This window comes from Dendrobates tinctorius, unplaced genomic scaffold (genome assembly GCF_039654945.1).
Source record: "Dendrobates tinctorius isolate UK_male_01 unplaced genomic scaffold, ASM3965494v1 ptg000181l, whole genome shotgun sequence".
In the NCBI taxonomy this organism is placed as follows: Eukaryota; Metazoa; Chordata; class Amphibia; order Anura; family Dendrobatidae; genus Dendrobates; species Dendrobates tinctorius.
Window position 1 is genome coordinate 4,866,043 of NW_027361848.1, and position 15,710 is coordinate 4,881,752.

Genomic DNA, 15,710 nt, shown 5'->3' on the forward strand with positions numbered 1-15,710 from the left:
AGAGCCGTTTGTGCGTGGTTTACGGAGTGGAGCTGTGTGTGCGTGGTGTACAGATTTGAGCCATATGTGTACGAGGTGTGTGGTGCGGAGTCGCGTGTGTACGGGGTGTGCAGAGCAGAGCCGTGTGTACAAGTTGTACAGAGCGGAGCCAGGTGTGTACAAGGTGTACGGAGCGGAGCCGCATGTGTACAGCGTGTACGGAGCAGAGCCGTGTGTATTTGGGGCGTGTGGAGCAGAGCCGCGTGTGTATAGGGGTATCAGGTGCAGTAATAGGGACACATACGGCAGCAGCGGCTCAGCATTGGGGTATCAGGTGTAGTAATGGGAACACATACGGCAGCAGCGGCTCAGCATTGGGGTATCAGGTGCAGTAATAGGGACACGTACGGCAGCAGCGGCTAAGCATTGGGGTATCAGGTGTAGTAATAGGGACACATACGGCAGCAGCAGTGGCTCAGCATTGGGGTATCAGGTGCAGTAATGGGAACACATACGGCAGCAGCGGCTCAGCATTGGGGTATCAGGTGCAGTAATAGGGACACATATGGCAGCAGCAGTGGCTCAGCATTGGGGTATCAGGTGCAGTAATAGGAACACATACAGCAGCAGCGGCTCAGCATTGGGGTATCAGGTGCAGTAATAGGGACACGTACGGCAGCAGCGGCTCAGCATTGGGGTATCAGGTGTTATGATTGAGTCACCGTAGGAGGCAAAAACAGAAATGCTAGCTAAGTCCAGAAAACCAGAGAGGTTGGCAGCTATCGGATTGCAGACCCCTGATCCTATCACAACTAACAGTAGCCGTGGGGGGTTCCTACGATGCCCTAGACCCCTCGATCACAGCCGGAGAATTAAATAGGCCTAAAGCAAGAAAGGGGAAATCTAAACTGCCCCAGAGAAGACCCCAAAGCAATAGGCAGCCCCCAACATATAATGACGGTGAAGCAAGATGAAAACACTAACACAGACAGAAAGATAGACTGAGCAAAGACGGGGCCCAAACTACCTAGATAGGAAAGGACAGGAAGGCTGCTGTCTGCAATCCGTGAAAAACCCTATGAAAATAAGAGCCAACAGACTGACAGTGAAAAAGGCCCTGAAGACGCTAGGCTTCAAAAAAGCTATGTCAGTACTCAGGAATATTCTGAAGACAGAGCAACCGGCAAAAGGAGATTCAGCTCATCCCAGCAGGGAATGGCAGAATCCAGAAAAGCAAGGAAAACAAAAACAAAACATAAATGCAAACAGGCAAAGCAGAAAACTTAGCTTTAGGGAAGCAGGAATCAGACTGGTGTCCTAGAAGTCCACAGAGAAATCACCCGCAGGGCAGAAGGGCGTCGGCAGCCTTATATCCAGTCAGTGACTCCACTCAGCCAGTCATCCTCATTAGGCTCAGGTGCCTGATAATCAGACTCATTACCTTCCTTTACCAGAATAGGGAGTTCACCAGACCTCAGTGACGAAGGGGAAAATGAACTCACAACAATCAGGTGTAGTAATAGGGACACATACGGCAGCAGCAGTGGCTCAGCATTGGGGTATCAGGTGCAGTAATGGGAACACATACGGCAGCAGCGGCTCAGCATTGGGGTATCAGGTGTAGTAATAGGGACACATACGGCAGCAGCGGTGGCTCAGCATTGGGGTATCAGGTGCAGTAATAAGGACACATACGGCAGCAGCGGCTCAGCATTGGGGTATCAGGCGCAGTAATAAGGACACATCCGGCAGCAGTGGCTCAGTATTGGGGTGTCAGGTGCAGTAATAGGGACACATACGGCAGCAGCGGCTCAGCATTGGGGTATCAGCAGGATGAGGAGTTTGTGCAGGTTGGGGATACATGGTGATGGGGCTGGAATATGAGAAGTGAAACGTGTCGTTGTTGTATTCTCTGAAGCCGAGTCCTGGCTGGAGGAGTTGTCATGTTAGTCTGGGCCAGATAGAAAAGACGTGAAAAGTGACCCATTCCATCAGAAAGAACGTCAGCGGTAAGACACCAACACCTGTGCAGTAAGCACATATGTTTTGTAGGACTGGTATTTACCACTGACCATATGGCGGTAATATCCATGTGGTCTTTAGGGATTATTTTCAGTAACAGCGCAGTCATCTCTTACATCCACTATTAGGGTGCGTCACCGAGTTGTAATCAAAGTTACCTATTTAGGGGCCACTCAGAAGTTTCGCCCCCCCTGAACCGAAACCCTAGCTACGCCTTGGAGCTCATCAATCAGCGTGTTTAAACCCCTTTAATGCAAACTATGACAACTGTACATCCCAGTTATGGCGGTGACCAGTAGATGTGCAGGAGCCGCCTGTGTTCTACAGCCCATGGCTCCACTATAGTGGGGATAACGCCTCACAGATATCTGCAGGTAGCTGTAAGGTGGGCCCCTAAAGTCCAGTCCTCCAGTTGCCCCCAGACCAGTAATTTCCTGCAGACACCAAGTTATTTATTGGTTAGACTATAACCCTACAGTTCCCAGTCAGGTAGTATGTGTTCTCACTATGCTGCCCTGTGCTTGAAAGAGGGCAAAGCACAGCGTGCAGCTGCGTCTGACAGCTGACACACAGGCAGCATGGCACGGCGGGAGGCACGCCTCTTTTTCCTGGGTCTTGCTCAGTGCTGGAGCGTGGAGACTTCTGCCTCGGAGCACAGCGCCTCTCAGCCTCATCAGACCGCGCGCTGAGGAGACCACGTGGTCTACACGTCTTCTGACCGCGAGCTGCTCCGTGATGGCGGCTTCCGTTACTGTCATGGAGATCGGCTTTGTGCAGGAATGTGAACCCTGGCGGCTGCTTAGCCCTCAGTTCCCGAGTAAAGTAGGGGGGCGACCAGCGTGGCTAGGAGAAGTGGGGCTGCCTGGCCTCGAAAGACTGCAGTGTGGGGTCTGTATGAAACCTCTGGCTTTCCTTCTCCAAGTGTACGCGCCGTGTACCGGGAGCTTCCACCGGACTATCTTCCTGTTCATCTGCCGGGATCCCTTGTGTCACCGGGCCGGAGAGAGCCGCTGCTATAAAGGTACGGTGGTATAGTGGTTGCCAGGAGAACGGTGTTATAGAGGTGTCTGTCACTCAGGCTCTGGTTCCGCGCCTGCGCACTGAGTCGGGGGAGGGCTGCGGCGGTTAGGGTCCGTGTGGTGGGTTCTCAGTGACTGTGTGTGCTCTGAGAGTGGCCCCTCCGGTGTACAGGTGTCGAATGCTGCAGTGTCAGTGTGCAGGGGCCCGAATAGAGATTGGTTGTAGACCCGAGGGTACGTTCACCCAAGGGAATGGCTGATAGTGTAATCGGTGATCGTAGGCCACCCCCTGAGGAGCCCCTCATTTCCATATTAAAATTTTACTGCATATATAACGTTGCATTTAATGTATATGGTTAGTCTGTTTTGTGTAGGGGCCAGTGTGTATGCGGTGTAGTGGGTACTTTTGGGGGGGCGACATCCCCTATCCTCAGGGAAGAGGAGCGTGCCTCACATGGCTGCTCCATTCTTACCGGGAGTCCCTAATCAGCGGGTCCCAGCGATCAGAAGTTTATTTTCGTTGGCTAGTCTCCATCCTACCAAAGCCTGTCCTCCCCTCCCTGACCGGGGCCACTCCGTGGCAATAACTCTGGGACTCTTATACTTTTCCCAGTGATTCTGAAGGTATTTTCCGTGACATATTGAACTTTTTCATAATAGTAATACATTCAGCACAATATGATTTATATCTACTGTATTTATGGAATTATTGAAATTTTGAAATATTCTCAATTTTCATGTGCTTAACCCCCTTCACATCCTTGGGGGTTTCCTTTTTTTTCAGAGCGCTAGTACTTCCGGATCATGTGCATCCGGCCTTAGATGGAAACCCCGATGTAAGTGCTCAGCATAGAGCGCAGGATAAATGTGATCATAAACCTTAGGTAAAATGTTCCCAATAAAAGCTTCAACTCAATCCACAAAAAAGCAAGCCCTCACTCAGGTCTGTCAGCTGTTAACAGAGAAATACAGTGGGCTTCCACGTTACTGGTAGCACAAAGCCTCTGTAAAAATGGCTCCTCGCCCCCCAAAAGAAATTCAGCAATTTCTTTACTTTCAAATCCCCCTCCCTTCTGATCTCCACACTTTGCTAAACCATATTTACTGCCCACATATTTTGCATTTCTGTAGTGATTGAGAGCCCGCCTAATTTACAGCTGCGTGTCTCTAGAAGCATGAGCTGGGCATAATGTACTGGTCACTACAGCGTACTGGTCACTACAACGACAGATTGCAATTTTCACTCAGTAGCATTCACTACTGCCTGTTTCTGGGAAAACACCCATGGAGTCAAAATCGTCACTGCACCTTGTAGATAAAATTGTCAAAGGGTTATAATTTCCAAAATGGGGTCACTTGAGGGGAATTCTGCTCTTCTTGCGCATATGGAGTCCGCAAACTATTCTAGCAAAATCAGCGCTCCAGAAGGCAAATAGGCCTCCATTCCTCCCGAGACTCCCTGTTTTAGCTAAGCAGGACTGTACAGCCACATATGGGGTATTTCTACATTCAGCAGAGATTGTGGGACAAATTTGGGTGCCATTTGTACCCAATTCCAAGTGTGAAAATGTAAAATCAGGGGTTGACACACAATCTTGGTGGTAAAAATGTACCGTAATTATTTTGTCTTCACTGCCCAATGGTATAAAATTCTGTGACACACCTGTGGTGTCAATATGATCACTGCACCCCTAGATAAATTTGAGAGGATGTTTGTAAAATGGGGTTAGTTATGGGGGCTTCTGCTGATCTAGCACCTCAGGGGTCCTGCCATTGTGACATGGCACCCTCAAAACTAGTGCAGCAAAATCTGAACTCCTATATAGCTTTTCTTCCATTCTGAGCTTTGCACTGTGCCTCAAAAGTAGTTTTCAACAACATATGGGGTATCGGCGTACTCTGTCGTGCACTTTCCCCTGTTACCCTTGTGAAAATAAGAAAATTATGCCTAAAAGAGAATTTTTGTGGGAAAATGTTTTTTTTTTTGTTTTTTTTTGTTTTTTTTTCACTGCTCAACGTTATTAACTTCTATGAAGCACCTTTTGGGTTCAAAGTGCTGACCCCACATCGAAACAAAGTCCTTCAGGGGTCTAGTTTTCAAAATGGTGTCACTTGTGAGCGGTTTTCACTGTTTAGGCACATCAGGGTCTCTCCAAACACGACATGGTGTCCGTTAATTATTCCAGAAAATTTTACATTCACGAAGTCAAACGGCGCTCCTTCCCTTTCGAGCCCTGCCGTGTGCCCAAACAGTGGGTTTCCCCCACATATGGGTTAACCATGAACTCAGGAGAAATTGCACAGCTAATTTTGGGGTCCATTTTTTGGGTCTAAAGTAACATTTTTGTTAACCCCTTTACCCCCAAGGGTGGTTTGCACGTTAATGACGGGCCAGTTTTTACAATTCTCACCACTGTCCTTTTGAGGTAATAGCTCTGGGACGCTTCCATGGATCCTGGTAATTCTGACATTGTTTTTTTCCTGACATATTGTGATAGGAAATTAATAAACACACTACCCAAACCCATTTCCCTTACCAAGGGATTGGCCACAATTTAAATATCAATGAAACATACTGATCTTGTAGACAATACGCTACATCTAGACCAAAAAAGTGTGATAGAATAGATAGAATAGTGAGAGAGATTCTCAATAAAATCTTCTTTATCACATAAATATTGCAAAAAACTGCATGGCCTGATTAGTGATAATTCACATAAAATAGATTCAAATTGACATTACAAAACTAACAAAATAGAATCATAGAAAACCGTATCAGTTTATAAATTGTGTGCTCCACAAATAGAGATAACATTCTGAAGAGAGTGCCACCAAAATTTATCATCCCTCTATTTAATTTATATATTCATTAGAAAAATTCCTTATAGCGTATTAATTCTACACAAAAAAAGGGCAAAAAGCACACTGAAGCAGTTCCCAATATTGCGGTGTGCCTTGCACAATGCAAAATCTCATTAGAAATGCAGACCAGAGCAGATAATTACAGCTACAAATACTGCCGTTGCATTGCATATAATGCTACATTGTATCATGGCTCACAACTAGACATATCATTCACATTATAAATGTCTCATAAAGGCATATTACCTATTCCCAGCTCTTGCCTCATAAATGCCAAATGGCTCGCTAAAGATCTTAGACCCCGACGCGCGTTTCGCTGTCAATGCTTCCTCCAGGGGTTGTTTTATTGAGAAATATAAAATTAAATTTAAAGATGATAATTCATCTCTGTATAATAATTATATGATGTGCTTCCAAAGATATTTTCTGCTTTATATTTTTCAAGATATTTTCACAAAAAATTGCAGAAAATATTTATGCACAACTTTGATATATAGCTTACAATATGTCTTTTATGTCCCTTGAACTTTTGTATTCCCTAAATTTTGATCTTTTGTATGGTATGAGGCACTTCATTTATTTTATATGTTGAAATAAAAATAGAAATTTTATCTACTGTATGTTTCTATCACACTTTTTTGGTCTAGATGTAGCGTATTGTCTACAAGATCAGTATGTTTCATATTGTGATAGGAGTAAAATTTCTTTTATATGACTTGCGTTTATTTGTGAAAAAAAAAACGGAAACTTAGCGAAAAGTTCACAATTTTCCAACTTAGAATTTTCATGCCCTTAAATCAGAGATATGTCACACAATACTTAAGTAACATTTCCCACGTTTACTTTACATTAGCACAATTTTGGAACCAAAATTCTTGTTTTTGTTATGAAATTATAAGGGTTAAAATTTGACCAGCGATTTCTCATTTTTACAAAACCAGTTTTTTTTTTTTTGTTTTTTTTTTTTTTGGGACCACATCACATTTGAAGTCACTTTGAGGGGTCTATATGATAGAAAATACCCCAAAGTGACACCATTCTAAAAACTGCACCCCTCAAGGTGCTCAAAACCAGATTCAAGAAGTTTATTAACCCTTCAGGTGCTTCACAGGAATTTTTGGAATATTTAAAAATGAACATTTAACTTTTTTTTTTTCCTCAAAAAAATTACTTCAGGTCCAATTTTTTTATTTTCCCAAGGGTAACAGGAGAAATTGGATGCCAAAAGTTATTGTGCAATTTGTTCTGAGTACACTGATACTCCATATGTTGGGGTAAACCACTGTTTGGGCACATGGCAGTGCTCTGAAGGGAAGGAGCGCCGTTTGACTTTTTGTATGCAAAATTGGCTGGAATTGAGATCAGACGCCATGTCGCATTTGGAGTGCCCCTGATGTGCCTAAACAGTGGAAACCCCCCACAAGTGACCCCATTTTGGAAGCTAGACACCCCCCCCCCCAAGGAACTTATCTAGATGTGTGGTGAGAACTTTGAACCCCAAGTGCTTCACAGAAGTTTATAACGTAGAGCCATAAAAACATATTTTTTCCCACAAAAAAATATTCTCCCCAATGTTGTTTACCCAAGGGTAACAGGAGAAATTGGACCCCAAGAGTTATTGTGCAACTTGTCCTGAGTATGCTGATACCTCATATGTGGGGGTAAACCATTGTTTTAGTGCATGGCAGAGCTCGAAAAGGAAGGAGTACAGTTTGACTTTTTCAACGCAGAATTGGCTGGAATTGAGATCAGATGCCATGTCACGTTTGGAGAGCCCTTGATGTGCCTAAACAGTGCAAATCCCCCAATTCTAACTCAAACCCTAACCCCAACACACCCCTAGCCCTAATACCAACCGTAATCCTAACGCTAACTTTAGCCCCAACTTTAGTCCTAACCCTATTGGGAAAATGGAAATAAATACTTTTTTTTTTTTATTTTATCTTCCCTAACTAAGGGGGTGATAAAGGGGGGTTTGACTTACTATTTATAGCAGGTTTTTATGTTTGGCAGCTTTCACACGCTAAAAGACGCTTTATATTGCAAAAAATAGTTTTTGCATCACCACATTAAGAGCTAAAATTTTTCCATATTTAGGTCCTCATTCATGTGAGGTCTTGTTTTTTGCGGGACGAGTTGTCGTTTTTATTGGTACCATTTGAGAGTCAGAATGATCAAAAACCAGCAATTCATGATTTTTTTTTTTTTTTTTTTTTTGGGGGGGGTGGGGGCGTTTATACCGTTCTGAGTGTGGTAAAATTGATAAGGCAGTTTTATTCTTCGGGTCAGTACGATGACAGCGATACCTCATTTATATTATTTTTTATGTTTTGTCGCTTTTATGCAATAAAACTATATAAAAAATTATTTTTGCATCGCTTTATCTGGAGAGTTATAACTTTTTTTTTCGCTGATGATTCTGTATGGGGGCTTGTTTTTTGCCGTTTTCCACGGTACCACGTCTATTTATATCGGTCTCCTTGATCGCATGCTATTCCACTTTTTTCCAGCGGTATGATGATAAAGCATTTTTTTATGGTGTTCACTAAAGGGGTTAACTAGTGGGACAGTTTTATAGGTCGGGTCGTTACGGATGCGGCAATACTAAATACCGTATATACTCGAATATAAGTCGAGATTTTCAGCCCAAAAAATTGGGCTGAAAGTCCCCCTCTCATCTTATATTCGAGTCATATACAAAGGGGGTCGGCGGGGGCGGGGGTGTCAGGTCATACTTACCCGTCCTGACGCTGTGTCTTGAGCCCCCAGCTTCTCCCCGTGCTCTCTCTTCCTGCCTTCAGCGGTCACGTGGTGCCGCTCATTAAAACTCATGAATACGCGCATATTCATGAGTTTTAATGAGTGGCACCACGTGACCGCTGAAGGCAGGAAGAGAGAGCGCGGAGAAGCTGGGGGCTCAAGACAGCGTCAGGACGGGTAAGTACAGCGATACTCACCTGTCCTGTGTCCATCGCTGCTGTCTGTCATCGGTCGGTGACTTCAGACAGCAGAGGGCGCGGTGACGTGATTAGTGCACGCCGTGCCCCCTGCAGTCTGAACGTCACTGACTGATGACGTGGCAGATAGCAGTGAGCAGCCATGGACGCAGGACAGGTGAGTATCTGACACCCAGCGACGGAGAGGTGAGTATGTCATTTTTTTATTTTTACATGCAGCAGCATGGGGGGCAGCATATGGGGGAACAATCTATTTAGCTTCTTCTGGGGTCAGCATATGGGGAAATAATCTATGGAGCTTCTTATGGGGTCAGCATATGGGGGAATAATCTATGGAGCTTCTTCTGGGGACACCATATGGGGGAATAATCTATAGAGCATTTCCCACCCTAGGCTTATACTCGAGTCAGTAAGTTTTCCCATTTTTTTGTGGCAAAATTAGGGGGGGTCGGCTTATACTCGAGTATATACGGTATGTGTACTTTTATTTAATTTTTTTTAATTTAAATATTTATTGATGGAATAAATATATATATTTTTTAAAAAATATTTTTACTTTTTTTTTTATTCCTCTATCTTTTACACTTTGTCCCACTATGGGACACTCATTTTGTGCAGGCTGATTGCTTCTATATCATGCAGATCTGCATGCTACAGAAGCTGTCAGCGCTGCACTTTCTTCACACTGACCTGAAAGACTTCCTGGTCATCACTGCGAATGACAGGAAGTCTCTCGACTCTGGAGACTCTGATGTCGTCATGATGACATTGGGTCTCCATGGCAGCGATTGGGACCCCGCATCTGTGACTGCTCCAGAACGCTGAAATCTTGTTTGATCGCAGTGTTCCGGGGGTTAAAGTGCCGGGAGCGGTCCATGACCGCTCCTGGTACTTAGTGCTGGGTGTCAGCTGTGAGAATCAGCAGACACTCGGCCGCACCCCCCCCTCCCCCGTGTGCAGCCATAGCTAATGACGTACTATTCTGTCCATGAGAATTAAGTCCCAGGTTACATGAACGGAATGGTAAGTCTAATGGCAGAGAGGGGTTAAATCTCCCCTTTTCGCCTCATTCAAAATAAAACAATAAAAAAAAATCAAACATACACGTTTTTGGTATCGCCGTGTTCAGAATCACCCGATCTATTAATAAAAAAAATTGCTAAATCGCTGAACGGCGTAGCGAGAAAATAAGTCAAATTGCCAGAATTATGTTTTTTGGTCGCTGTGACATTGCGTTAAAATGCAATAACGGGAGATGAAAAGATCGTATCTGCACCAAAATGGTATCCATAAAATGCTCGGCGTGCAAAAAATAAGTCCTCACCCAACCCGAGATCACAAAAAATGGAGACGCTACGGGTCTCGGAAAATGGCACATTTTTTTTTTTTTTTTTTTTAACAAACTTTGGAATTTTTTTATCACCACTTAGGTAAAGTTCACATTTGCGGTAGAGTCCGCTGCGTATTGTCTGCATTCATGAACGCATACAAAAACGCATGCAAATGCATGATAACACAGCGTTTTTTTCCGTATCATCTTACGCAAGGCGTTTTGCATGCGTTTGCGTTTTTTGGAAACCTTTTTTCCAGGAGATAATCTGGGACACCAGCCACGCCCAATGGGCATAGCTCATGGCATTTCGTTATATAGAGCAGATTTTGAGGCTGTATCCTGCATCAAGATGGATATTTCCAAGGAGAGTTTCTTGTTTAAACTGGATTTGGATATCAAATTCTCTTTTGCCTTTGCTTGTGACCAAGAAAGAGAAAGAAGAAGACGGTGTCGGCGCTTTTGGAAACACCCCATTTTTTAAGTCCGGCAGAGCCTTGGAACCTACCACTCCTTATTCAGTGAGCTCCAGACAAATATTTTGACTACACGAGGATGTCTCAACAGAGCTTACAAGAATTGCTCGGTCGTGTAGAGGGAGCCATCAGCAGACAGGACACCCAGCTCCGTAGAGCTATTCCAGCTGAGGAACGTCTGCTGGTAACACTAAGGTACGTAATATTTAAAACTAAACGCACGCTTGTCATATTGTTTGCAATGTCCCCTTTTTTTTTTTTTTTTTTTTTTTCCCAAAAACCATTGTTGATGATGATGATGATGATGATGATGATGATGATGATGATGATGATGATAATTATTATTAGATTTTTTTTTCTCTGTTTGGCAGATTCCTGGCTACCGGAGAGAGCCTATCATCGCTCCATTTGTAGTTCCGGATAGGCCTTTCCACCCTTTCTGGGATTGTTGTGGACACTTGCCGGGCTTTGTCAGGAATTTATCCCCCTTCCCAACACAGACATCTGGCTGGAAAATGCAGAAAAATTCTGGGAGGTTTGTGATTTCCCCAACTGTGTGGGAGCAGTGGATGGGAAACATATCAGGATATCCAAACCGGCTCAAAGTGGATCCGAGTACTTTAACTATAAAAAATACTTCTTCATAGTGCTGATGGCCATAGCAGCTGCAGACTGTAGTTTCATTGCTGTCGACATTGGTTCTTTTGGCCGTGGAAATGACTCCCAAACCTTTAAAAACTCGGAGATGGGCCAACGGTAGTGTTGAGTGATACCATCCGATACCCTAAAATATCGGATCGGATGGTATCGGCCCGATACGAAAAAAGTATCGGGTATCGCCGATTCCGATACCGGAAGTCCCATTCAAGTCTATGGGACATCCGGTATCGGAATAAGAAAAACCCTTTTCTGTCCGTGTACGGCTGTACCTCTCTGGGGTCTGTGCCGACTGTCCGGGGGTCTGTGCCGACTGTCCGGGGGTCTGTGCAGGCATCGTCCGATGGGACTACAAGTCCCATCGGGCGATGTCTGCTACCATGACGGTGATTGACACATTAGCCAATGATGGGACAGTAGTAGTCCCATCATCCGGCTAATGTGTTGAATGTAATAAAAAAAAAAAAAAATATATATATATATATATATATATATATATATATATATATATATATATATATATATATATATATATTTTTATTTCTCTCAAAGTGTGTGTGTATGTCCGGGATAGGCATCCGCACCGTCACAGCTACAGCCACAAAATTTGGCACAGTCACACGTCTGGACCCCGAGAGCGTCCTAAGCTATGTTGTGAGGTGAAATTTTAACCTCGCGCGTTCCAATTCACCAAACAATTTTGCCCCTATCTACATACTGGGGGGAAAAGTGTGTGTGCGTCAAGCCCCGCCCCTCATTGTGATGTCACAATGCCCCTATTTGCATACTGGGGAAGCAGTGTGTGCATATCAAGCCCCGCCCCTCATGATGTCACAATGGTTGCCATGGCGACGCTGATGTCATCAAAGGTTGCAAGCCCTGCCGCCGCTCATTATGATGTCATGATGGTTGACTATGGGATGGAGGATGTGTGATGGGTATATGGGCACTGGACTATGGGATGGAGGATATGTATGATGGGTATATGGGCACGGGACTATGGGATGGAGGATGTGTGATGGGTATATGGGCACTCGACTATGGGATGGAGGATATGTATGATGGGTATATGGGCATGGGGCAATGGGATGGGGGATAATTATAATTTGCTGTAACTAGCCACAGTTAGTTACTATGCCCGGGCAGCGCCGGGCCTTTCAGCTAGTGTATGTGTGTAATAAATATATATATATATATATATATATATATATATATATATATATATATATATATAATTACCTACATACATGCAACATACATACTGCATACATGCAACATGCATACTACATATATACCACATATATACTACATGCATGCAACATACATATATACTACATGCAACATGCATACTACATATATACCACATATATACTACATGCATGCAACATACATATATACTACATGCAACATGCATACTACATATACTACATGCATGCAACATACATATATACTACATGCATACTACATATATACTACATGCATACTACATATATACCACATGCATGCAACATACATATATGCAACATGCATACTACATACATACTACATGCATACTACATATATACCACATGCATGCAACATACATATATACTACATATATACTACATATATACTACATATATACTACATATATACTACATATATACAACATGCATGCAACATACATGTATACTACATGCAACATACATACTACATATATACTACATGCATGCAACATACATATATACTACATATATACTACATGCAACATACATACAACATATATACTATATGCATGCAACATGCATACCACATATATACATGCATGCAACATACATATATACTACATGCATGCAACATATATACAACATATATACTACATGCAACATATATACCACATATACTACATGCATGCAACATACATATAAACTACGTATATACTACATGCAACATACATACTACATATATACCGCATGCAACATGCACTCATATATATATATATATATATATATATATATATATATATATTACATGCATTCAACATACATATATACTACATACAATACATTCATACAATACATATAGACATACAGTACATATAACATAGAGTACATACTCGCCATCACTTGTCACTTTGATCCCCGAAGCCATTGTCATCTATGGAATAAATATTAAAATAACAAACCACCAATATACTTACCCCTGATCCGCAGAAGTCCACGAGTGTCCCACAACGATCTTGCGTGGAGAACAGCAGCATCAGCTGATGCTACCGTTCTCTACGGGCTCCAGGAATCCAATGACGGGAGGTAGGTATCCTTCCGCACTGTATTCCTCCGCCACTGTAAAAAAAAAAAAGTCCCTAATAAATAAATATACCACATATACTACATGCATACTACATGCATGCAACATACATATATACAACATATATACTACATGCAACATGCATACATATATACCACATGCATGCATATATACTACATGCACGCAACATACATATACTACATGCATGCAACATATATACTACATGCAACATACATACTACATATATACTACATGCATGCAACATACATATATACTACATGCAACATACATACTACATGCATGCAACATACATACATACTACATGCATACTACATATATACCACATGCATGCAACATGCATACTACATATATACCACATGCTTGCAACATACATATATATAACATATATACTACATGCATGCAACATACATATATACTACATGCATGCAACATACAGTCATGGCCAAAAGTATTGACACCCCTGCAATTCTGTCAGATAATACTCAGTTTCTTCCTGAAAATGATTGCAAACACAAATTCTTTGGTATTATTCTCTTCATTTAATTTGTCTTAAATGAAAAAACACAAAAAGAATTGTCCTAAAGCCAAATTGGATATAATTCCACACCAAACTTAAAAAAGAGGGTGGACAAAAGTATTGGCACTGTTCGAAAAATCATGTGATGCTTCTCTAATTTGTGTAATTAACAGCACCTGTAACTTACCTGTGGCACCTAACAGGTGTTGGCAATAACTAAATCACACTTGCAGCCAGTTAACATGGATTAAAGTTGACTCAACCTCTGTCCTGTGTCCTTGTGTGTACCACATTGAGCATGGAGAAAAGAAAGAAGACCAAAGAACTGTCTGAGGACTTGAGAAACCAAATTGTGAGGAAGCATGAGCAATCTCAAGGCTACAAGTCCATCTCCAAAGACCTGAATGTTCCTGTGTCTACCGTGCGCAGTGTCATCAAGAAGTTTAAAGCCCATGGCACTGTGGCTAACCTCCCTAGATGTGGCCGGAAAAGAAAAATTGACAAGAGATTTCAACGCAAGATTGTGCGGATGTTGGATAAAGAACCTCCACTAACATCCAAACAAGTTCAAGCTGCCCTGCAGTCCGAGGGTACAACGGTGTCAACCCGTGCTATCTGTCGGCATCTGAATGAAAAGGGACTGTATGGTAGGAGACCCAGGAAGACTCCACTTCTTACCCCGAGACATAAAAAAGCCAGGCTGAAGTTTGCCAAAACTTACCTGAAAAAGCCTAATACATTTTGGAAGAATGTTCTCTGGTCAGATGAGACAAAAGTAGAGCTTTTAGGGCAAAAGCATCAACATAGAGTTTACAGGAGAAAAAAGAGGCATTCAAAGAAAAGTACACTGTCCCTACAGTCAAACATGGCGGAGGTTCCCTGATGTCTTGGGGTTGCTTTGCTGCCTCTGGCACTGGACTGCTTGACCGTGTGCATGGCATTATGAAGTCAGAAGACTACCAACAAATTTTGCAGCATAATTTAGAGCCCAGTGTGAGAAAGCTGGGTCTACCTCAGAGGTCAAGGGTCTTCCAGCAGGACAATAACAAAAAACACACTTCAAAAAGCACTAGAAAATGGTTTGAGAGGAAGCACTGGAGACTTCTAAGGTGGCCAGCAATGAGTCCAGACCTGAATCCCATAGAACACTTGTGGAGAGATCTAAAAATGGCAGTTTGGAGAAGGCACCCTTCAAATATCAGGGACCTGGAGTAGTTTGCCAAAGAAGAATGGTCTAAAATTCCAGCAGAGCATTGTAAGAAACTCATTAATGGTTACCGGAAGCGGTTGGTCGCAGTTATTTTGGCTAAAGGTTGTGCAATCAAGTATTAGGCTGAGGGTGCCAATACTTTTGTCCGGCCCATTTTTGGAGTTTTGTGTGAAATGATCAATGTTTTGCTTTTTGCTTCATTCTATTTTGTGTTTTTTCATTTAAGACAAATTAAATGAAGATAATAATACCAAAGAATTTGTGTTTGCAATCATTTTCAGGAAGAAACTGAATATTATCTGACAGAATTGCAGGGGTGTCAATACTTTTGGCCATGACTGTACATATATACTACATGCATGCAACATGCATAT

The 15,710-nt window shown here is 42.8% G+C and overlaps 1 protein-coding gene across 2 annotated transcripts in view; it reads left to right on the forward strand.

Annotated features, from left to right (window-relative positions):
* Positions 1–2,602: 2,602 nt before the first annotated feature.
* PDCD2 (programmed cell death 2) overlaps positions 2,603–15,710 on the forward strand; it is a 204,472-nt gene continuing 191,364 nt past the window's right edge. Inside the window, exon 1 of one of the 2 annotated variants that reach the window (XM_073551858.1) lies at positions 2,603–3,022. In XM_073551858.1, coding sequence (XP_073407959.1) covers positions 2,737–3,022 — 286 coding nt within the window. In that variant the 5' untranslated portion in view covers positions 2,603–2,736. The remainder of the gene's footprint in view (positions 3,023–15,710) is intronic. The other variant, XM_073551857.1, reaches the window with a different exon arrangement.